Source organism: Triturus cristatus, chromosome 4_1, assembly GCF_964204655.1.
Source record: "Triturus cristatus chromosome 4_1, aTriCri1.1, whole genome shotgun sequence".
In the NCBI taxonomy this organism is placed as follows: domain Eukaryota; kingdom Metazoa; phylum Chordata; class Amphibia; order Caudata; family Salamandridae; genus Triturus; species Triturus cristatus.
Genome location: NC_140585.1, coordinates 780,863,973 through 780,888,976, shown reverse-complemented (window position 1 = coordinate 780,888,976; position 25,004 = coordinate 780,863,973). Strand labels below are relative to the sequence as shown.

General features: G+C 46.3%; 1 protein-coding gene across 7 annotated transcripts in view; it reads right to left on the bottom strand.

The window, feature by feature from the left end:
- Positions 1 to 25,004, bottom strand: part of USP15 (ubiquitin specific peptidase 15) — a 743,655-nt gene that overhangs the window by 505,666 nt on the left and 212,985 nt on the right. For 5 of the 7 annotated variants that reach the window (XM_085653348.1, XM_085653347.1, XM_085653352.1 and 2 more), the window contains 2 exons: positions 12,881 to 12,942; positions 4,938 to 5,021 (listed from right to left, as the gene is read on the bottom strand). In XM_085653348.1, coding sequence (XP_085509474.1) covers positions 4,938 to 5,021; positions 12,881 to 12,942 — 146 coding nt within the window. The remainder of the gene's footprint in view (positions 1 to 4,937; positions 5,022 to 12,880; positions 12,943 to 25,004) is intronic. The other 2 variants (XM_085653350.1, XM_085653351.1) reach the window with 1 other exon arrangement.

Genomic DNA, 25,004 nt, shown 5'->3' with positions numbered 1-25,004 from the left:
ATCCTTGCGAATGATCTAGACATTATCGTCCTTACCGAAACATGGCAAAATAGATCCTCCTCTCCCATCCTAGACCTACTGGTATCTTCTAGTCACGACTTAATCCGCCTAGACAGAAACGTGAAACCCGGTGGCGGGCTAGCCTACATCTTTCAAAACACAATCTCAGTCAATCAAGCAGACTTCATCTCTTTATCCTCCTGCGAATATCTCTGTATCAACATCTCCGATGACAAGCGCCACACCAGCAAACTTGACAGAATTTACCACCCCCCGGGTGATAATCTGACGTTCATCGATGAGGTAATGGAAGTCATTACATCCAACGACAACTCACAAGTGCCACAGATTTTTCTGGGCGACTTTAAGCTCCATTGGAACAACTCAAGCGACCATGGTGTAAGCTGTCTGAAATCTTTTCTGTCAGATCAGAATCTGTCCCAATTCTGTAACAGTCCAACCCACAACAAGGGAGATACATTAGACCTCATCATAGCAAAAACGAACACTGTATCATTAGAATCCATCACCCCATGTGACTGGACGGACCATTACAGCATTTTCTTCTCCATCAATATTGAGGTAATTCCAAAAAGGGGCCAACCAACAAAAACAAAACAATGGAAAAGGAATATACGAAATATCAACCCCAACGCCCTGGTAAACCGATGCACCTCCACCCTGATCCCCACAACAGACATGGTTGACGTCCATGACATCACAGTCTTTTACAATTCCACTATGCTTGAAATTCTTGACTCTACAGCGCCCCTCCAAGAAAAAAAAACATTTCATCCCAAATCTCCAAACCATGGTTCAATGAGAACATGAACTCTGATCGGCGCAAGCTGAGATCAGCAGAGCGACTATGGAAATCAGCACCCTCCATTGATCACCTATATCACCTAGAAGTGCTGAGGAATTCATACAACAGGAAGATCCTAAAGGCCAAGGTGGACTTTTCCAAACCCAGCTGAACCAAGAAATTAACCGCCCCAAGAAACTATTCAAAATCATCAACCAACAAGCGCGAAAAACTCCTAACTCTATGGAACTAAGCGATTCGGCTACACCAAAATGCGATGAGTTTGCCAATTTCTTCCTAGAAAAGATAAAATCCATTGAACTCGACATCCAATCAAAGAAGGCCCTTCCACAAACTAATGTTCATGATACTAAATTTTACTCTCAGATTAAGGTCCATTTTAGTATTCCGAGGGAAATCTCCCAAAAAAATTGCCTCTTGGCACACCTTCTCACCCATCTCTGAACAAGAAATCTATAACACTCTTCAAGCGATTAACCCCTCCAATCACTTCTCTGACACCTTACCTCCTTCTTTATTCAAAATTATAAAAACCTCTATTCTACCCCTATGGTCAAAGATTGTAAACGCCTCTCTGAGACAAGGCTCCATATTGGACTGTCTTAAAATAGGGCAGGTCACACCTATACTAAAGAAATCCGACTCCCTCTCCTCAGATCTCAACAACTACCGCCCTATATGCAACATCCCCACTTTGGCGAAATTGCTGGAAAAATGTGTACAAATACAATTATGCAACCACATCGAGAATTACAACCTTCTAGACAAACACTAATTTGGCTTCCGTCAAGGTCACAGCACTGAATCTGCACTCATCCACATATTGGATGACATACTAAAAAAAAAAGACCACAAGGAATCATGTCTATTGATACTTCTTGACTTATCCTCTGCTTTCGATACGGTTAAGCACGACAACTTATTGTCCCTACTGGAACAAATGTCCAGTGTTACAATGGTTCAGGGCACAGGGTCAAGACTGATTTGCTTATGACTGGGTCCAAACTGGAATGGCATGGTGAGCAAAAAAACGATGGATTTAGGCCAAGATCTCTGTACTGGGGTGAATGTATGACATTGTTCTACATTCTGTCCATCAATAGTTCTTTTTACAATGGTTCACCTCCTTCCTAAATAACAGAATACAAAGAATCAAGATGAAGCATTCACTCTCTCAACCCTCCATGGTCACCATAGGGGTTCCACAGGGCTCAGCAGCCTCACCCATTCTTTTTAATCTCCTCATGGAACCCCTGGCAAACGCATTGAACTCTGCAAACATTCTATATCACCTGTATACGGACGACACTCAACTGTACATGAAAATCTCCTCACCAGAAGACTTCATCTACCTCAATGCTATTCTACAGAATACCCAAGGTTGGCTCACTGGCAACCACCTCATGCTTAACACCAAAAAACTGAATTCCTTCTCATCTCCCCACCCAACCACACACCAAAGATAGACTTATGGTTGAAGCATCTAACTTCCTTTGACTGTGCTCCCCACATCATTGACTCTGCAAAATCCTCTGGATTCACCATAGACAAACACTTGAACAAACAGGCGCAAATCAATAATGCCACCAAGGGAGCTAATCATCAGATGAGTATCCTAAGGTCTCAGGAACAAAAATAAATAACCACATTTCTCTGACCTTGAAAGCTCTGAACTGGCTACCCTACGAGGCAAGAATACACCTAATGATCACCTGCACGAAGCATAAAGCCCTGCATAACAATACCCCCAGTTACTTGGCACTAAAGCTAGAGCGATCGGGAGGATGCAGACTATTGCGAAGTGTGAGTTCACTACTACTGAAACCACAATCCTTCCATAAAAAGAGAACTGGTTGCAGAGAATTCTCAGGGATCGCACTGAGGATTTGGAACTCCCTACCTCCAGTGGTACGCAGAATCTCTTTCTTTACCTCCTTCAAAAAAGAAGTAAAGATGATTCTAATGAACAAGACTTTAATTCTATGATGACTACTAGTCACCTATGTTATCCATACAGTACTGTCTCCCTCTTTTGTATTGAATGGCAAATACCGAATGTATGTATACTACCTTAACCGTCTAATGTTTAATAACTGTGCATTGTAAAGCGCTCTGATACCCTCGTGGGTCATGTTCGCACTATATAAAACTTCATAAATAAATAAAATAAATAAATAAATTAGATCACTATCTGTTCCTGATGATGTTCAGTTATTTTGCTTCAAGTGGTGGACATCCTTAGCAAATGAAGGTTCATATTAATAAAATTATATCATAAAATTACCAGGAAAATGAGATTTAGGAAACAGTTGATGATTTCATCAAAATCCTATATAAATCTTATCAACAAGAGTAATAGGTGGAAATGCTAGGAAAAACTCAGATCACTCATCAAATTGTGAATTTTAAAAACACATGGTTACAGGGTTATTGCCCCGTACATCAATAATTTAATTGATTCTGGAATCCAGAATGACCAATAGCAAAGACATGTTAGGACCACTTTAACAAGATTATTCATTGAATCACTTCAGCACCCCTCTTCCAAGGCAATTTAAAAGGGCACTGCAGCTTTTGGTAAAAGTTTCACAAGAAGATGACTGATTTTCAAAAGCTCTTCATGAGAGTTAATGAACTAGGTATAAGTTTCCCTACTAAATCCAGTTTCACAGTTTAACCGTTGTGCATAGCAAGGAAAGGCTGGGTGAATCGGAGTCACGATGTAAATTCTCTTCATTGAATAAGATCACTTCCCCACACAGAAACTCCAAAACACTGGCCTTTGCCCACGTATGTACACCTACCCAAACAGCCAGGTGCATTAGAGCTTGAGAATCCTAAGAAGCATTGTTCTCAATGGTATGTTCAATATCTATCTGTGCAGTATCATCCTGAAAAATATGGCCAACTAGACACATTTACAGCAGGCAATCCCTGTGTAATGCATTTGTGTGCTCATTCCTATGGCTATACTCTTGGCAACAAGGACAGTGAGCTGTGAGAGAGAAATAGCAGCCTGATGTGGCAGATTGCTCTGTATACACTGCAAGTTAGTTTACAATGGACACCTCTTTAAACATATCCTTGATAACTCAAGGCTATGGAACGTCAACTGACAGTGGCACTTAACCCAGAAACACTTACTCAATTGCATAACTGATAATTATATCTATAAAGTGGGTTCATTGGACAGGACCATCTTTGAGTAATTTCTTATTTGAAGACACAAACTGAACTGCAACACTTACAATCCTTTCCTGCCGGGATGGTAGGAGGTCAGTGATACCAAAGTAGATTGGTCTACGGTCGCTGTTCCAAATGCATAAAGTAGGAACTATGCACCAACCTGATTCCTTCACACCAATGGACACCATCTGAGACTCCCAGAACTCATACAATGGATAATGTAAAAGTACCACGTGGCTGTAAGGCGGGAATGGTTAAGCATAGATGTTTCAACACCACTGTGAACAACCAAATAAAAATGAATTTCCTCTGCATTTCCCTTCTTAAGAGGTTTTGTCATTGCTACACTATAACCATGTAATATGTCCCTAAACAATAGTGTTGCCCTTTGTGAACTGAAGTGGATGTTAAGTCTACAAATTTGTTCAGTAAATAATGTTCAATCTAACACACGTAAACGTACAAGTAACTGAAAGGTAAACCCTGCAAGAATTGATGGATACCTCTTCCACTACTGGAAGAAAGTCTACATAGGTCAATATTTTGTATAATGGATCAAGTGATAGGTTATATTTACGTGGCAAAACCCTTCTATAGTTAATCTCACTGAGAAACTGCATTGTGTTTTTCAGTTATGTTGGAGCCTTGAATGGTAATGAAATGTTGTACCAGTTTTCAAATGTATTTATACAACATGTGAAGTTAATCAATTTCAACAATTGGTACTTAATATTTTTATTAGTTATGTAATTATGGAAGTGTGTATATCCTAACCCTAGAAAATATTTTATGCTAGGAGTATTTGATCTATAGTTCTGATTGGACAAACACACCTTACTTACAACCGTAACACAAGGTACACAGTAAATCTGCCTTAATGTGTCTAATAGATTACATAAAATGGTTCTTAAGAGACGATGCTTACTTTCGGTTGTTGAAGCCGTTATAATTATTTGACAGTGATGAAGAGATCTTTGGTGAAGCTGAAAAATTGGATGCACCTGGGGAGCTTCAAAAAATATGAAAATGTTAAATTAGGAGAAAACGCTGAATTTTTTAAATTAGTCATGGAGTGAGGAAAAAATAACTGAATGGGTAATGTATGCAGAAAAGAAAGCATGATCAATAAATGAAGACCTACCAGGTAGAGAACAAATAATCCGCAAACTGGTTTCCCATTCTTACATCTGGTTACTTTGACTTCTTCAAACACATTTTTCTTTCAATGATGCATTGTGAGAAGAGGTACTCTTAACTTTGCACAAAAGCACACAATTTGTAATTCAAACTGTACCAAGAAAATCAGGAATATAGAAACATAGTAAAAGGCGTCATAATTTACTACCCACTGGAGAAGACTCAAAGATGGAATCTACACATTCTGATCTAAGCGTAAATTCAGATTGGACCATGGTAAATACTAGCCGTACAATCAGACACTGAAATAATTCATACCACAAGCATGATGTGAAAGCTGCAAGAACCCACAACACCTTTAGTGTCCAAAGAACAACATCTGTATTGACAAATGAAGAGCAAACAATAAAAAACAATATATTTTTCTGACTAAACAAACATTTTAGAGAACTCTTGCAGCACAGAAAAGAACAGATTCAATATATTTCACATACTAAAAATAGTCCTATCCGTGGTAGGTAATTAAACCTTCACCATTTTAGAAAGTGTTTTAGCTTGTTAGAACCGGCATAGTCTGCATACAAGCTGGAATACATTCAGAGCAAAAATAATTCAATATAAAAAAATAAATACAACATACTACCCAAGAGAGGAAATCAGAAATCCAACTGAAAATGTATTTCTATAATCACATTTGTAAAAAGAAGCATTAGTAATTCCAACACCTATTGAGTCTTCTGGCAGATGGCCCTAGTCTTAATTTTTGGAAACTAGTTAAAGACTAAGGAGGCTGAAAACATAGCAGCATCAATTTCAGAAGTAAAATTGCAAACTTCTAATACTTAAAATTAATAACAATAATACTAGAGAAATTGCACTCCAGGCAGTGGACATAATCCAGACTCCTAGTCACTGCTATAATACTGGGATTTCAATAGCTTCAGTAAGTCCATTTACAAAATGCCCTAGCTAACTACCCCTGTAAAATTGCACATCACAAAATGGGTCTGCATGGGCATTTAGGGCAATATTTGATGCATCCGTGTAAGATGCATCGATGCTGGGGAGTCAAATCATCTGTTTTTACCAAATAACGTCAATCCTACATCATGCTATAATGCACTGTAGGTATCATATCCACCTTTATGGTTCATTTTTATACATAGACAATAACAATCCAAAAATAAATAGATCGACATGTATAATAATTTATTTACAGATTAAACATTTTAAATAATTATGGCGTCCTCCACAGTATTTGCCATTTCAGTGATTATAACAACACAACCTCCTTGACATTTTGATCCCAAGAGGAAGCAAGTGCTTCTTTAATAACCAAAATCGACGCACAAGGCTTGAGCCATTATTATGTTAGGCTACATACATGCGTGACAGATTTAATTGAACAGGCACATATGGCTCAATAGATAGGAGTAGATGGAAAGATAGATATAATTTAATAGATTAAAATTAACCTAGTAGTTAAATTACATAACTATATAAATATGAGTATACATATAGACACACACATATTGATGGAACATATAAATGAAAAGATAGAAAGGGGGAGGAACATGCTCTGTGAACTATAAATTCTAATACGCTTGAACCTGCAAAGCTCATTCCTAAGAAAATATGTTAATTGACAAATTCTATGATGAAAACAAAACAAGAGAAAATCCAACTGGTATATCGCTGTTATTTTTTCTATTGCCTGATAGATAGAAAAAAAGTCAATATCTTACTCATGTACATGTACCTTGTCTTGTTTGGCTACCTGGCCTCGCCAGGCCCATTATGACTGGTGACATTAAGATTTGTTGTGAAAAAAAAGAAAATCCAACTGGTAAAATCGATGAAAAGAAAAGTATCAGGTTCATGCAGATGGAGCTAAAGCAGCTACTTCCTATACTCATGTAGTGTCACTGTGAGAAGAATACCAGGGGCCGTATTATGCATTGTCATTGTTTGCGCCCGGCGCCCCGTTTAAAAGGTGTGCCGGGCGCAAACAATGACAACGGGTCCTATTAAGATGTATGCGCTACCCCCAGGGCATCCGCGAACTCGTGCTGCCCCCAGGGCAGCGCATTCATGTGAAGAAACGAAGCAACTTACTCTGTGTTTTCATAGTGCAAGCTGCACCCGCCTGCACTTTTACAGGGAAATAGAGATCCCCTTGCAGACGGGTGCAGTCAGTGACTGCACTCGCCTGCAAGGGGGCCATGGGCCCACCTTTCCCCTCCCAGAGGGCTGCCATCAGGGGGGGCGCACTAACAGTGCCCCACCTTTTAGTTGGCGCACTGTCAGTGTGCCTCCTGGGAGCTTCTTTGCCTCTAAGCCAGCGTCTGTAATATGGCATGGGTGCAGAGTCAAAGGAATCCCCTCATTTGCATAGGGCATGCCCCTATGCAAATGAGGGCACACCCTCCAAAGGTAGGTATTAGAATTATTGAAGGGGAAGCACAAGCATCTGCGCCCCTTCTATAATATCAAAGTGCCCCAGGGGCGAACAAAGAGGGCGCAAACGCCCAGTGCGCCCCAGGGACACTTAATGTAATATGACCCCATATGTGCAAGGAAATTAAATTTGAAACAGAAATCAGTGTAATAGTATGGATTAGGCGGAATGCCTTTTTTAGCATTAGTTGTGAGTAAGGGACAGAGAAGCACTGGTGTCACCCTCTACCATGTACAGTAAAGGGTCACAGAAATATTAAAAGCAGTGCTCTAGTGTTCGAGATATAGCTCAAGGATGAACGGGGAGTTCACCAATAAAAGCACAACAGAAATGTACACAAACAAACGTCAAAAATGCTTTGTCATACAAAGAGACACGATAAATGATTAGTAGTGTTTAAAAAAATCAGACAAATTATTAGCATCTAGGTCCGTTTGTAGGGACCATGGTTTTTTGATGATGCAAACAAATAAAATATGGGCATTGAGGCCAGGACTTGAGTCTCTACATCAATGCAGAGGTGTGAGGTTCCGGCTAGAACTTTATCAGTAGAAAACTTGGGGCACCCAGAAGGAATGAGGGACATTACTACTCTCCAAAGTGACAATCACTGCCATTGGTACTAAGTTTGTGTGCAAGACCATGATCACAAGGCTCTGACTGGCCATGTGACAGCAGGATAGTGGCTGCCTGGATAGTACAAGACTGCTACAAGAGGGGCTGGTGGATTATCTGCCTACAAGGGTAGATAAGAGGTGCTAGCCTTCAGCCATGATGCCACCACTTGCCCTTCTGGTTGGGGCGCAGAGAATAATTCCTTTTGGAGGACATTTGCCTTGGATGGGCATTGCCAGCCAGAAGAATGGAATAAAGGATAAATGAGCCTGAACTAGGCAGCTTTGTGCCACTGGTATGAAGATTACCCTTATCCGTCCTGCTCTCTGATCATTCTCAATCTCTGGAGGTGAAGAGAAGCATTTTGAAAGCAAATCTTTGGGACTCAAATGTGCTGCATTAAGGCAGTAACAAATGCAAAAACAACAGTTGATGGACAGAATGCAGAACAATGTCATACATTCACCCCAGTACAGAGATCTGGGCCTAAATCCATCGTTTTTTTGCTCAATATGCCACCCCAGTTTAGACCTGGCCATATGCAAATCAGTCTTGACCCTGTGCCTCATGGGAACAGTCTAGCCCGAATTGCCAAGCCATGTCCTTCCTGGACCAGAAACAAGCATCATAGGACCGGTTTCGGGGTTTCACCCCTCTTCAGCCAGGATAGCTTGATTCCAGTGGCATGTAGAGCACGGGACTCACGTCTGAGCATACCCATCCCACTCGGGGTGACAAATGCAAAAACAACAGTTGATGGACAAAATGCAGAACAATGTCATACATTCACGCCAGTACAGAGATCTGGGCCTAAATCCATAGTTTTTTTGCTCACCATGCCACCCCAGTTTAGACCTGGCCATATGCAAATCAGTCTTGACCCTGTGCCTCATGGGAACAGTCTAGCCCAAATTGCCAAGCCAGGTCCTTCCTGGACCAGAAACAAGCATCCTAGGACCGGTTTCGGGGTTTCACCCCTCTTCAGCCAGGATAGCTTGATTCCAGTGGCATGGAGAGCACGGGACTCACGTCTGAGCATACCCATCCCACTCGGGGTGACAGGGAGGAACTGGCTTGGCAGTTCGGGCTGGACTGTTCCCATGAGGCACAGGGTCAAGACTGATTTGCATATGGCTGGGTTCAAACTGGAATGGCATGGTGAGCAACAAAACGATGGATTAAGGCCCAGATCTCTGTACGGTGGTGAATGTATGACATTGTTCTGCATTCTGTCCATCAATTGTTGTTTTTGCATTTGTCACCCCGAGTGGGACGGGTATGCTCAGACGTGAGTCCCGTGCTCTCCATACCACTGGAATCAAGCTATTCTGGCTGAAGAGGGGTGAAACCCCGAAACCGGTCCTAGGATGCTTGTTTCCAGTCCAGGGAGGACCTGGCTTGGCAGTTCGGGCTAGACTGTTCCCATGAGGCACAGGGTCAAGACTGATTTGCATATGGCTGGGTTCAAACTGAAATGGCATGGTGAGCAAAACAACTATGGATTTAGGCCCAGATCTCTTTACTGGGGTGAATGTATGACATTGTTCTGCATTCTGTCCATCAATTGTTGTTTTTGCATTTGTCACCCCGAGTGGGACGGGTATGCTCAGACGTGAGTCCCGTGCTCTTCATGCCACTGGAATCAAGCTATCCTGGCTGAAGAGGGGTGAAACCCCGAAACCGGTCCTAGGATGCTTGTTTCCAGTCCAGGGAGGAGCTGGCTTGGCAGTTCGGGCTGGACTGTTCCCATGAGGCACAGGGTCAAGACTGATTTGCATATGGCTGGGTTCAAACTGGAATGGCATGGTGAGCAAAAAAACGATGGATTTAGGCCCAGATCTCTGTACTGGGGTGAATGTGTGACATTGTTCTGCATTCTGTCCATCAATTGTTGTTTTTGCATTAAGTCAGTGAAGCATGGCTGGGAACCATCGTTAGGCCTACTCTACTCGGCGGTGATACAAGTCATAGGTGGGACCTTAGTCTATGTTCAGGGTAGGCTCTATCTCCAATCTAGCACAAACTAGGGTCAAGCCCTATCACTACCTCCTTGCTTTGCTTTCTATGCCCTTAAATGAACTGAGAGCCCAATAATCCTTAGGGGAGGGTGGAGCTGTCAAGTCCCAGTATGTGGGGATATCTTTTCATGGGAATGGAGAGGGATTTTCTAAGCAAACACAATAAGATGATGGACAGAGCGCAGAAACTTTTCAGACACTCACCCTCAGTAACTATTAGATCTGAGTTAAATCCAGCATCATTCTTCAGCTCACTTCGTTACCCCAGCCATATGAAAAACAGTCTTGACCCTGATCCTCATGGGAACACTCTAGCCTGTATGGCAAGGCCAGGTTTTCCCTGGACCGGAAACCAGCATCCTGGGACCGGTTTTGGGGTAACACTTCTCATCAGTCAGGTTAGCTTGAATCCAGTGCAAAGTGAGCAAGAGACCCACGTCTGGATATGCCCTGCAACTAGGGCGAACTAAGCGAACACAATAAGATGATGGACGGAGTGCTGAAACCCCAGTTCTAATAACATATACTTTTGGCATGCTATGAAATTGCTTACTTTTGGAAAATGGTACAAGAGGAAACGAATACTAATCTGGAGACAGTAAAACTTGGACACTCAAAATAAATGCTGCTGGGCCTTCAGTCTTATCGAATCCATTATTTCACAAGAACGCAGAGGCCGTAGAGCAGCCAAGCACCTTTTGCTTGCAAAGTGGTGGAAGATACATGTACCCACCATTGCAAAATAGTATGGGAATCTACTTAAACTGTTGGCAATGAAAAATATTTCATGTTTACTTGACTGTACCCTTGATTAGTCTACTGATGTGCCACATTATTATTAAATATAAAAGTAACTGGTCTTAAATTCTTTACAGTAATGCATCGGAAAAGGTGCAATTAATAACTGTACATGATCGCAAAGGCACTGGTGGGGGGATTAGGGATGCTCATGAACCAGAGGAGCTCAATTTTGACTTGCACATGACTATGACTGGTGCAGTGGTTCTGGAGGGGTTGGGTTAGGAGTGTGGATAAGGTCTCGGCTAGACAGGAACATTAAGGCTATGGAACAAAAAGACAAACAAGGCCTGCTGACCAATTTTATAATATAATTAAGAGAGAGCAGTATATCACGTCTTTTTATATTTGAAAGCCTTTAAAATGTATGACTTTCACAGAATATCCTACTGTCTCAATAGGATTGACTTGTATTTTTTTTAGCTCCTTGAAAGCTATATAGGCCAATAAAACGAAAGTTTTAAATTTGGCCACATTAAATCTCATACAAAGCATATTAGTAACGCAAGGCTAATCTGAACTATTTACAAAATGCAGACCTTTACAACATCATGTTTGACATAGCTCTTTCAATGAACTTTAATGTAGACGTTATGGTGTGGGAGTGACTTTTGACATGACAAATCTTCAGGAAAATTAATATAAGCAAGAACAGAACCAGAAAAGTACAGACCTCTGCGTTACAGAGTATAAAACTGGCAGATGGTGGCACTGTGGTAATGAAAGTAAGATGTTATCAACCAGCAGAAGGCACTGTGTAAAGCTCGGAAATACACGAAAGAAGAAAGAAGTAGCTCGTCAACATTTGCATTCAATTCAAAGACAAGTAAGGCAACAAAAAAGATAGACACATTCAATGGTTACACACAAGATTCATAGAAAACCGAGAAAGAAAACAGAATCTTTGACAATGTTTATTTTGCCTGAATCAGACCAGTTATCTCATTTAGGCAGCATAATACATCCAAAAGAAGGTCTGCCTAATTATGCATTGTCCCTTTGAAATTATCACCCGGAACACTTGGGGACATAAAACCTGATTCCGCATACGATCATCTAAAAGCCTATGAATCTCAGACTTGCTTTTTGCAAGGGATCGGAAGGGCCTAAGGAAAGATGGTCAAAAAGTTCCATTAGAACACACCCTCTTCCTTTTCAGAGAGTTTGTTAGCTGCCCCCAATTGTCAACTATGACCAAAAGTCAGAGCACAAACCCAATGTGAACATGAATTACTGCTGCACCAAAAAGCAAAAAATACGAAATCCCCTGAAACTCTTATAACACACAACAGATTTCAACCAAAAGGCAACGTGTATACAGTGTTACAAAAACAAATAGAGTATTAATTGAGGAGATAATCAAAGCTAGAGGTCAGAAAATAGAAAGGTGAACATTAGCCACAAATCTGAAACAAACAATATATCTCACCGGATGAGGTGGAGCAACACTTTCCAAAATGAATAAAAAAATTAACATGCCTCTTCCAGACGGGTGCAGTGGCAGGCCTGAAACACTGGTAAGTGCTTGTACCTCTAAACAGATTCTGAACGTCTGACTGGAAAACTGTTTTCTGTACTTTACAACTAATTGCATAATTTTAAGCAAGTTGGTGGAATGCAAGTAGTTCACATTAGTATCATGGACTGCTAAATCAGAGGAGATATAACAAAATACCTGTATAAAAGTCATGTGAGATAACTGTATATCTGTAAAGTTCCCACAACACAATCAAAAGGCAAACAGGACCAGCAGATTTTACAGTGTATTTTCTTCCAATATGAGCTTTAAACTGTTAGCCGAAACAAAGTGTGAAAATAAATATTATTCAATTAAAGACTTACTTAGATGCAGAAGGGCCTCTGGGCCAGGTCCCATCCTCATTTTTCTGTTCGATAACAAGGACCTAGGCGTTCATACAAAGAAATAAGACTCAATATCATGAAGAATTCAAATAAAACGATTCCATAACATTTCCTGTACATATTAAAGTCGAAGCTTTGTTGACAGATGGATATGTGCCAAGTTTGTTTTTAGTTATAGTAGAAATACATTGAACAGTTATCTATCTACATGACGGATATGCAAAATATTTGCTTAAATGTTGCAACTGGTCAGCTAGTTTAGCTGGCAACAATAATTATGTTGGTTACATGAAATGAACACCACTTTATTAAAGAAATCCTTTAGTAAAATCCTACCTGCCAGGGTCATTTTTAAAGGCTTTGGCATGGATTTTAACTAATGGTGATAATAGGATGGCAAATTCCCTGCATGACTCTGAGCAGTGCTGTTGAGCACAGTATCTTTTGTCTATGCAGCTATATCTTTTTCCAGCAGTGGTCTCAACAATACTGTGACTCATTAAGCGTTTTACCATTCAAAAGGTTATGAGACCACAGAGCAGGGCTGCTAGATTTAGGGAGGAACGAAAAGTGCAACCTTCTTTCCATTCTTTGCCTACGCTGTGAGAGACTGGCAGTGGTGATAGTCTAATTGTATGTCCTTTTTTCATGTGCTCTATTAAGGGAACTGCCTACAGGATTAACTCAGGTAACGCTGTTTACTTCCTGAAACTGGGGTCCTTTGCCCCTTCATATGCGCAAATGGTGTCGCTGCATATTTATGTGAATTGTGGCTGGGTTTGTGATTCTTAGGTATGGCTGGTGGAGTGTTTGTGGAGTCCACCGACACCATGTGTATGGTGAAAAAACAATAGTGGTTGCGTTTGTGTGAAGCTACTTAAGAGTTCGTGCTAGACAGGGGAGCCTACATATTTTACATTCCTCCTGCCCCGAGCGTGAGGGAGTTAGGGGCATTGAATGAGTAGAAGATCATCTGCCAGAGTGATACCTGCATATAACTGCCATGACCTGCATATAACTTTGGAACAGGCCTTACGACTGTGGCTTTTATGAATTTTCACTAGACAAGCTCAAACAAGCTAGGGCAGGCTTCAAGAAGACAAAAACGATGCATGCGCATATTATGAAGAGGGCATGCCCACCAGAATCAGAGAAGCTCCCCTACATGAAAAAGGTGTTCAAATCAGATTGGCTAGGTCTGGAAAGAAGTGCTGGGTCTCTTCCCCATGACTGTTTTCCAAATCCCTTACCATCCAAAGAGGAGCTGCACACCACAGTAGCAGGGAATACTTGTCATACAGGGATATGACCAGACTGTGTTGCAACCATACTAGACTAGGCGGTTGGTTACTCAAGAGTTTGGTGGATGAGGGACATCTGCCATAAATACCCATTTCAAGTGTACTGAGGTATACACTCTATATATAGAGCACACACCCTGCATCTGTAAAACTCAATTAAAAAAAGCCCCTAGTTCTGGGCAAGCCTGATGAAGACTATAATAGTGGACGAAGCATGGAGCAAGACCGACCTTCACGGATGGAGAGGTTGAACTGCCTCTTCTCAGGAAGAACGGATAAACTGTGAGCCAGGTGCAGACCTGTGCTAAAAGACCTGGGACCATATTTATCACTAGGAAGTTTCTAGGGACTTCTAGATTTGTTAGCCTAACTTCACTTTATGTATTGTACATTTTTCGTTGGTTTAATAAAGTACTTTTTTATTTGTAAAGTAGGGCACTGACAGAAAGGTTGCTGATTTAACTGGTTTCACTGAATTCTGGGTGTGTAAACCAACAATACTGTCTTGATTAAGCTTCGGACGCCCCTTCCAGGTTACCTTAAGGGAGTTAAGTGCTAAAAGGGAGGTACTTGGTCATTCAATATGAGGACAATTAGACCCCAGTGGTAAATGACCTCAAATGTCACAATTGGAAACGGTTCTCATGTAGTGCACACAAGCAAAACATAATTTACATGATGTTATTGCCTATGTATCTCTGTAGCAGGTCATCAAGAAGTTAAACTTTCAGCAATTATTAGACTCAAAGAAAACATAAGGTGCAATTTCCCCAGAAAGTAAGCATATTTATCATTGTTTGGACACAGGCTTAATGATGGCTATTAGTCACTCCCTTGAGGTGACACCTAAACATAAAACATTTCAGGTCGGTAAAATGAACTCTATTTTGTGTCGGTTTTCTTCATGACAAGGTTGGAATATTATTGATTGCTTCACAATAAAGAAACACAACCTAGTTACCATCCCTTTGTTATTTACGTTAGGAGTTTTACAACACACTGTATTAGGTGCCAAGCAAATTTTGATTATGTGGTGTGTTTAGAGTTACTCCAATGCCTAAATTTGGGAACGCAGTTACTGACAGTGGAACTACAAAGAGAATAAAATGAAAACCAAAACAGCAGCCCACTTGATGACAGTGAAGGTGTTAAAAAACTTAAGTCACAAAAAGTTGATTTGATATGTAGTGCTAGCATTGATTGCTTCAATTCTTATTAACTGTTAAGATCTTCAATGGTTTCTAGATAGGAGTGTGAACATCTCATGTATGAAAGCACATCAGAGGTTACTGACTTGTTGATGACAATGCAAATCAATCAATATAATTCCTAAAACCTTCGAGCTTGAGTTTTAACAAAGACTCAAATGCAGGGTAGGAGAATTGGATGAGACAGTTCAGTGGCCTTGACAATGCTCCGTTTCTCATCCTTTAGTCTAGAAGCCTTCTACTGAAGAAAGGCATTATGCACCTTTCTGGTTATCTTTCAAAGGAAGGAAGACAAAAACAGGACTTACTCACTGAGCAGTCAAAAAGTTTTGGTCCTTCGTACCGCTTTGAATTCATGTTCTTGGGACAGAAAGACTCAACTGATGCGACTATAAATGTTTTAAAAAACGTCATACTCTATTTGAATAATTATGTGATGTACCCCTAAAATAAAAAAGAAAGCACTGGCAGCATTTTAAATGCAGACAATCAAGAACAGCTTGGCCTATACCATAGTGAGGCCACTCCATAACTGTACTCGAAGGCTTTCACACTCAGATGAGAAATCCACCCATTCTACTAGAACCTTAATTCTTTGCAGAATCCAAACTAGAGGAACATAAATCCCCAAAATGGGTATATTGAAAATAATTATTCCCACAACAGTATGCTGAAAATGAGCAGTGACATTTTAATTAAAATGAACATATACCAAAATGGTTTAAGTAACAATAAAAAAAAAACTGCTTCATTTGCAATAGGATTAGTTATGGGTCACCTGAAATACTCCATATCCAAAATGAACTTTTTGAGAAAATTGAGAAATCTTTTTGTGGTGGTTCATGATTTATAGTAAGGGTGGGTGGAATTTGCGAAACGGAAAAAAATCTCTGCGAGCTATACAGAATTCCACGAGCACGCGGAATTGCTTGTTCCGCCCGTTCGCAATGCTTTTTTCCTGTTCGGGGATGCTGTTTGCATGCTCGGGGGGAAATATCTCGCGAACTTGCCCATGCGGTCGCAGCCACTTGTTTCACTTGTCCCGCCCGCTCGCGATGCGTGTTTCCTGTTCGCGAATGCGGATGTCCGATGGCGGGTCCGAATGATGTGTTTACGATCGCACACTCTCGCGGGATCGCGAGGCCGGATGCAAACGGATAGGAAAATTTGTCGGCGAACGCAGGGATCCCGGTAAGTCGCTCCCGCGTGCGCGAACATGCATTTTGAAAGCGCGAGCAAGGAAAAAAGTCCGCAACGCAACGGATCGCGGAATTTTGGGCAATTCCGCGCTCTCCGCGAAACGTGGAATTGCCAAAATTCCGGAAGCCGAGTGGAATTTACCGCCCAGGCCTAATTTATAGACATGATTAAACCTTTGTTTCCAAAGTAATACAATAACATTGTTTTTGTAGAACACTGTAAATGGGCTGGATGCTCAGGATTTCAACATTTTAGCAAACTTCAAAACTCTCAAATTTATCGATTGATGTTTTTGAAAGGCTGACCTAATCTTGTTATCTTATTTGCTTACTTTGCATATACTGAGGCTCTGTTAAATTTGCACGTAATATGCAATCATAAGGAAAATGTTTCTTACCCAGTAAGCAGCTGTTCTTGGCCTGTAGAGCTGCAGATTCACATGCTTTGCATATTCCTGCCATCTCATGTGTTGGGTCCGGATGTTTGCACTTTGTTTTTTTTCGAAGAAGTGTTTCCAGTCACGATGTGATAGTGCGATGTGACTGTGATAGTGCACATGGGCATCAACACCATTGTTAGATTGTTTTCCCGCAGAGGGTGAGAATGGAGTTGGTAAGAGTAGAATAGAGATGTCCATGGGCATACATATAAAGTAAGAGAGAACTACAACAGGTATAGGTACCGGGTGAGGCGAGTGGGCGCCTGTGAATCTACAGCTCTACATGCCAAGAACAGATGATTACTGGGTAAGTAACACTTTCCATTCAAGGCATGTGAGCTGTAGATCACATGCTTTGCATAGACTATAAAGCAATATTCTCCCAAAGCGGTGGCTAACCTGTAGCTGTTGCAGTTGTCTGAAAGCGTGTTCCAAGTATTGCCTGGCCTACATTAGCTTGTTGTCTCGCTAACACATCTACACAATAGTACTTGATGAATGTGTGCGGTGTAGACCATGTTGCTGCTTTACAGATGTCAGCTATTGGGATGTTTCCTAAGAAAGCCATAGTAGCCCTTATTTTGCGTGTGGAATACACTCTAGGGGGAATTGGTAAAGTCTTCTGTGCTTTTGCATAAAATGTTTCAATACATTTAACTATCCACCGAGCAATACATGATTTAGTGATAGGATTATCTTTGTGTGGCGGAGCAAAAGCTACAAAGAGCTATTTAGTTTTACAAAAAGGTGTTGTTCTTCCTATGTAATATAATAATGCTCGTTTAACATATAATGTGTGTAGAGCTCATTCTGCCACTGAATCTGGTAGAGGAAAGAACATAGGCAACTCAACAGATTGACTGATATGAAAGGCAGATGCCACTTTGGGTAGGAATTCGGATTAGTGCGAAGGACCACTTTGTTTTGGTGGACTTGACAACATGGTTCCTCTATGGTTAGTGCCTGAAGCTCACCCACTCTCCTAAGTTATATAATAGCAATAAGGAAAGCAACTTTCCAAGTGAGAAATTGCATTTCACATTTGTGCAATGGCTCAAAGGGTGGAACAATTAGTCTGGTAAGGACAATGTTAAGATTCCACACTGGAGCAGGTTGAAGTCTTGGTGGATTAACGCTTTTGAGTCCTTCCACAAAAGCCTTGATAACGGGTACTCTGAAAAGGGACAGGTGCTGTTTGTTTTGAATGTATGCTGCTACCTCAGCAAGATGTATGGATGTGTAAGCTAATCCTGACTGCTGCAAGTGTAGTAAGTAACAAATTATATTTTGAATGGAAGCATCTAGGGGATTGATATGGGGGGCGTGGCCAACCGGCCAACATGGCGGACGCGAGTGCCTGAGGCTCCGACCGTTACCTCCGATTAATCCTGCAAGTTCTCCTGCGAAGGGGCAGATCGAGCCTGTAGGACGCTGGTCTGGTGTGGGGAAGCGGCGGGGAGCCTTGCACGGTCCAGCGGTCTGAGAACTGCGGGGCGCCGATCGGGGCGCCGCGACCTAGCGTGGCCCAGGAGGAGAGGGCGTGCGTGGCCGCCCGCGCGGCAGAGCCGGCCGCTGGAGACTGAGGCTGCACTGGAGGTCGGCTTGGGGACGCGCTGTGCGAGCGGCCGTTCCTTCAGGTGGGCGATGCACTCCGAACTGCGAGCTTCCGCAGACTGGCCACGGAGACTGCCTGGGGGCTCCCTGCCGGGTGCTGCGGTGCAACGGGAGGCCCAGCTGAGGTGGCGCGAAAAGGAGGGGCGGCGATCTGAGCCGTGACCTGAGGGCCTGCCGCGGCCTGCGGAGCGACTGGTGGCTGAGCGCAGCGGAGCCGAGACCCAGGGGAGCGGCGTGGCCCGGAGAGACGTGCAGCCCACAGGACGTGCAGTCCGCAGCCCCGAGTGGAGGGGACTGTCGAGACATCGAGGTGGAGCAGCGGAAGGTGCACTGGGGCATTGGGCCTGCGCGGGCCCCACAAGCACAGTGAGTCCTGCGGCGACTGGGTGAGAGGCGGACTGCTGGCGATTGCGGAGCCTGGGGAACAGTATCTGCTGCCATTGTGGGGAGAGCAGAGGCCCGGGTGATCTGTGGTCGCGCCCGCGGCGAGACGCAGAAAGAGAAGGTCAGACTACACATCGAGGGACGCTGAGCGGAGCGGCCTCCTGGGGGCACAGCAGCGGAGAGGGAGCGCGACTGGAAGGTCTGGAGGGCCCAGAGGCTCTGATGAGGGACGCTCGCTGCTGAGTTCGTCTGCATAGAGGGCCTGAGGACTGGTGCAACCGGCGGCGGGTGCCATTTCGTGGGCGACGCCATCTTGAGGTCGACGGCGGCAGCTCCTGTGAGCGGTGAGTCTACCACTGCAAGAAGCGTCGAGGAACAAACAGTACATAAGGGGCCCGCTGCGAGACTGTGTGTTGGATACTGGGTGTGGAGGCTCAGGACGTGCTCCGGTGGCCGCAGCGTTGGATTGGTGGTATCCCATGAGGCCCAGGTGGCGTGGTGCGGGCAGACCCGGGGACTTGGCGGATCGCCGGCGGGCACCTGTCGGGTGTACCTGGTGAGGCCGGTGTGTGACTGGTTTGATTGCGCTCAGCGCTGCTGGGGGGAGCCACAGGAGACCCTACCGGTCGGTGCACCAGAGAGACAAGGGAAGTGGCGCGCTGTCCTGGGGGGGGTGGATACAGGACACAATGCTCTGGGAGCCCCTTGCTGACCCGGGGACATCGCCGCCAAACGGAACAGCTTCCCCCCTCGGAGCCTACACGAGCAAGGGGGTTTCTCTTCTCCTTCCCCATCTGTCTGGGGTCGGTCGTTTGGGCCCTGGGACTTGAGAGGAGGCTCCAGCAGTCGCACAGAGAGGTGTACCACAGAGGGATTGGGGGACCTGCACCTGGTTGTGCCCACGCCGCCAGTGGACGGACTGTGGATGCAGACTGCTCAGCAGTACGCGATCGGTCGGCTCCGTGACAAAACACAGCAGGGACAGTCACGCACGGGGGGCCTGGACCCCACACAGGGGCGCCCAGGGGGAGACATGGAGTCGCAATCGGCGGCCCTCTCGGCTAAAATGGACACCATGCTTGCGGGGGTGGAGAAGCTTAGCGCCACCCTGGAACAGACAAGGGAGTCTCTAGAAACAAGGGTTGACAAAGTCACTTCAGATTTTACACTCCTCCATGCTGACCATCGTAAGCTGGCCGAGAGGGTTGCGGTGCACGGCCAGACGCTTCGGGAGCTCCAGCCCGTTGCCCAGAGTCATAGCGCAGCACTGCAAGATGTACTGGACAGGGTCCATGCGCTCGAAGACCGGATCGACGATGCAGAAGGGCGCTCCCGACGCAATAATATACGCGTCGTGGGACTTCCGGAGGGAGTGGAAGGAAGAAACCCGGAGCAATATGTGGAGCGCTGGCTGCAGGACCTTCTGCCACAGGGGGTGTTATCTCAACACTTTGTTGTGGAAAGAGCGCACAGGGTGCCGGCGCAGCAGCCCAGACCGGGGGCCCGACCCCGCCCGTTCCTCTTCAAGCTCCTTAACTACCACGACAGAGATGCGGTCCTGAGTGAAACTCCCAGATCTGGGGACCCGACAGTTGGCAGTAGTCGAGTTATGTTCTTTCCGGACTACACCGCAGCCGTGCAGCGGCGCAGGAGCAGCTACTTGGCGGTGAAAAGGCAGCTTCGGGAGCTGGCGTTACCCTACTCTCTGCTGTTCCCTGCCCGTCTACGCGTGGTGGCAAAGGAAGGGACCCGTTTCTTTGACTCCCCGGCGGATGTATGGGACTGGCTGGAGGAGTCAGGGCAGTGGACGGGAACGAGACCCGCGAGTTGGGATCCCGATGGCCGCCCGGAGAGAAGGCCCAGGAAGCGTAAGCGACGGGGAGCTCGGCAGTCGGCGCGGCCGGGGCCGGTGGCGCCTAGCCCTGAGAGAATCAGAATGGAGCGGCAGGAGGTACTCGAAGCGGTGGCGACACTTGGAACACCACACAGCAGTGACAGCATGGAGATTGGTGCCCACAGTGCTCCAGGAACCAGTGGTGCGTCGTCCCCGTCCACGGCGATCTCGGAAGACCTGACTTTGCCAGTGGTAACCCCACAGACTGCTGACTTGATTGTGTGATGGGATGTCATTGTACCACGCTTGAGTAGGGACTATACACGCTAGACACGACCGTGCACCTGCCCTGGAGCTGCGTTGGGTGATGCGGGGGCCCCTGGGACTCTGTGGGGGCGTGGGATTAGCGCTGGGGGCGACTGGCCGCGCGGGGGCGGGTTGCGCATGGCACGCGACACCGGGTGTCACATTTGTGGGCTTCTGCCGCTACACCTCACGCTAGGCTAGCGCGGGAGTTTAATACCGGACGAGATACTGCACCCCCTTCACCTAGAGGAGACTAGGGGAGGGGAATTGTACCAACAAGTCGATAATAGCACACGAACCCCACCAGGCACTATACTGACACACCACAACGTTAATTAGCATCTCTGAGGTTTGGACGGATGCCCCGTTGGGAATACGCCCTATTTGTTAAACTGTTCACAGTAGTTACATTGTTCGCATGGCAGCGCATTAACATGTTCCCCTGGGCCATAACACCCCCCCCCCCCTGGTGCAGACGCTTCACCCCCAGCCCTGCTTGCTCAACCAGCTTTACGATGACGCACACTAATATTGTGACCTGGAATATAAGGGGCATGCACACGCCGTCAAAGCATTACTCCATCTTTTCCTACTTACAGAGGCACTCCGTCGGGATTGTCCTCTTGCAGGAGACGCATATGACACAGTTGGAACTGGGCAGGCTTTCCAGACGCTGGAGAGGGCAAACGTACGGCACCACTTACTCGGCACATGCGCGGGGCACACTGATCTGGGTGCGAGCAGGCGTCCCTTTCAGTTGCGAGGAGGTGGTGGTGGACCGTGAGGGCAGGTACACGCTGGTGCGGGGGAAGCTGAATGGTCAAGAGTTGTTGCTAGGCTCGTTATATGCACCCAATGTGGATCAGTCGTCCTTCCTGGTGCGGCTGACGCAGCTCCTACACCCTTACGCTGGGCTCTCCTGGCTACTGGGAGGAGACTTTAATATGGTGCTGGATGTTCAGTTGGAGAGATCCTTTCCTCCACTACGTGCCACGATGGCGGAGTCCAATCCTCGGGCACTGGGGGACTGGCTTACGCATTGGGCGCTGCAGGACCTGTGGTGCACCCTCCACCCGAGGGATAGGATATACTCTTACTACTCGGCAGCGCACGATCTGCACGTCCGACTGGACAGGATAGTGGGCTCCCAGTCCCTGCTCCCGCTCATTGCGCGGTCAGAATATCTGGGTCGGACGCACTCTGATCATAACCCTTTGTGGTTTCAGATTAGTTGGGTGGCGGATCGGCCGCCGGTGCCCACCTGGCGGCTTCAACCGAGTGCGCTGGAGGACTTGGAGTTCCGCTCCTCCCTTGGTACGGCCATATTGGCATTCTTTGATACAAACGAAGGGTCGGCGAGCAGTGCATTGGTAGAGTGGGATGCCCACAAGGTGGCCATTCGGGGGCACTGCCTGGGGGCCAACTGGAACATACGCAAGGAACTCTCGGACTCCTTGGCGCGCCTAGAGGACGACCTCTTGCGGTACGAGAGGGAGGGAGAAGGAGGGGGTAGGCACTTGCACAGCCTGGAGGATCTACGAGGAAAGCACGCGGAGCTCCTGGAGAGGCTCTGGTGCCAAAATTTCGCTTCACACACGGCCAGAACACACGCTAGCGCGGATAGAGCGGGCCGACTTTTGGCTTGGCTAGTACGGCAGGAGGACCGGCGCGCCCCAATAGGAACAATCCGAAGGGAGGACGGAGTGCTGGTCTACACGCAACGCGAAATACATCGGGCCTTCGTTGACCACTATAAACAACTGTACATGGCCAAGGGGACTGGTTCTCGACATCTTCTTGGGGAGTTTCTGGCCTCCATCCAATTACCTGAGGCCTCAGAGGCGCACAATGCGGCGCTTGATGAGCCTCTCTCCGTGGAGGAAATTGGGGAGGCTATCCAGTCAATGGCATCTGGGAAAACGCCGGGGCCAGACGGCCTACCCGCAGAGTACTATAAAGCATACCGCGAATCCCTGACGCCGCTACTGCAAGAACTCTACAATAAAGCGTTGGAGGAGGGGTCGCTCCCCCCTTACATGCGGGAGGCGTTCCTGGTCTCCCTGCCTAAGCCAGACAGAGACCGCACGGCACTGAGCTCATATCGACCCCTAGCGATGCTTAACGTGGATTACAAAATCCTCGCAAAAGTACTAGCGGAGCGGCTGGCGCCAGTGGTCCCCCACTTGGTGCACGCAGACCAGAACGGCTTTGTCCCTGCGCGGTCCACGTCGCTAAACCTCCGAAGATACTTCAGGGTGGCAACCGAGGCCGTGCACAGGTGGCCCAGAGCGGGATGCCTGGTCCTAGATTTGGAGAAGGCGTTTGATTGTCTAGAGTGGGGCTACCTATCTGCGGTGTTGTTACAATATGGGTTGGACGGGGGATTCCTCAGGATGGTCGACCTACTCTACAGGCGCCCCACGGTCGGTGTTCGACTGGGCCCCTATGTCTCGGAGGCAGTACCGGTGGGCCGTGGCACCCGGCAGGGGTGCCCCTTGTCCCCGCTGCTGTTTGCCCTGGCGATCGAGCCCCTGGCTGCGGCTATACAGGCGACCCTGGGAGATGGTATACCGCTGGGGGACGCCGTTCACCAGGTGTCGCTCTATGCTGACGACCTGTTGATCTATGTTAAGGATGTGGGGTGCGTGCCGGAGGCGCTGCCTCAGCTGCTGCGGACGTTCGCCACTATCTCGGGACTCCGTGTGAACGCAGCTAAATCCTGTCTGTACGCTTTTGGTGCCGGGACAGAGGACCCGAGATACTGTCTGGATGGTACGCTGGTCCAATGGAAGGAAGACACCTTCCGTTACCTGGGGATGCAAATTTACCGCTGTCCGGCTGACCTCTTTGATGGGAACTTGGGAAGGGCGGTCACGGCGCTTAAGTCGCAGGTGAACTTCTGGAGCACACTGCCACTGACGATTACGGGCAGGGTGGCGCTCGCCAAAATGGTCATGCTTCCCCGCCTCCTGTATTACTTTGCTAACTTGCCGACGTATATTCCCCCCACCTTTTTTGGTAGACTTAATAAGATGCTACGGGACTTTGTCTGGGGCGCTGCCAGGCACAGGCTGGCGCTCGCGAAGTTGTTTCTGCCGACGGCCAGGGGTGGTCTAGCCGCTCCTTGCTTTGAACACTACTTCTTGGCCGCTCAGTTGCAATGGGTAGCCCGCTGGTTGGCTGATAGAGGCAGGGATGATACAGCCACAGTAGTGGAGCCTTACTCGTTGGAGCGTATAACTAGGTCCTTTCATCCCCTTAACACAGTCACGCGTCCGCTGCCGCTCCTTCTGGCAGTGGCACATAGGTGCTTCCGGAGGGCCTTATACCTCACTCGTGCTGTTGTCCCATATGCGCCGGCAATACCATTGGAGGGCTCCCCCGGTGGTGGAGGAGTGCTCGCGGCCCCCGCACTGGTGGACTGGTGGGAAGCTGACGTGCGTACGTTGGGGGATCTGTATCGAGAGGGTGAGCTTATACCATACGAGACCCTGGTGTCGGAGGATGGGCTCCCGCCCGGTGGGTTCCTGACACACCGCTCACTGATAGCGAGATGGACTGCCAAATGGGGGGACATGGCCACAGAACCTAGCCAGCACCTAACCATGCAATACCTACACATCATGGGGAGAGGTGGGCACCTGATCCGCTGGTTCGCGGCTTCACTAAGGGAGCAGACGGCGATCAGCTTGGACCGGCTTCGCGCCAAATAGGACTTGGACCTGGGACGGCCGCTGGCGGATAAGGAGTGGGAGAGGATCCTTAAGGGTCCAGTGCGTATCCCCAGAAACATGCGGTTCCGCCAAATCCAGTTATT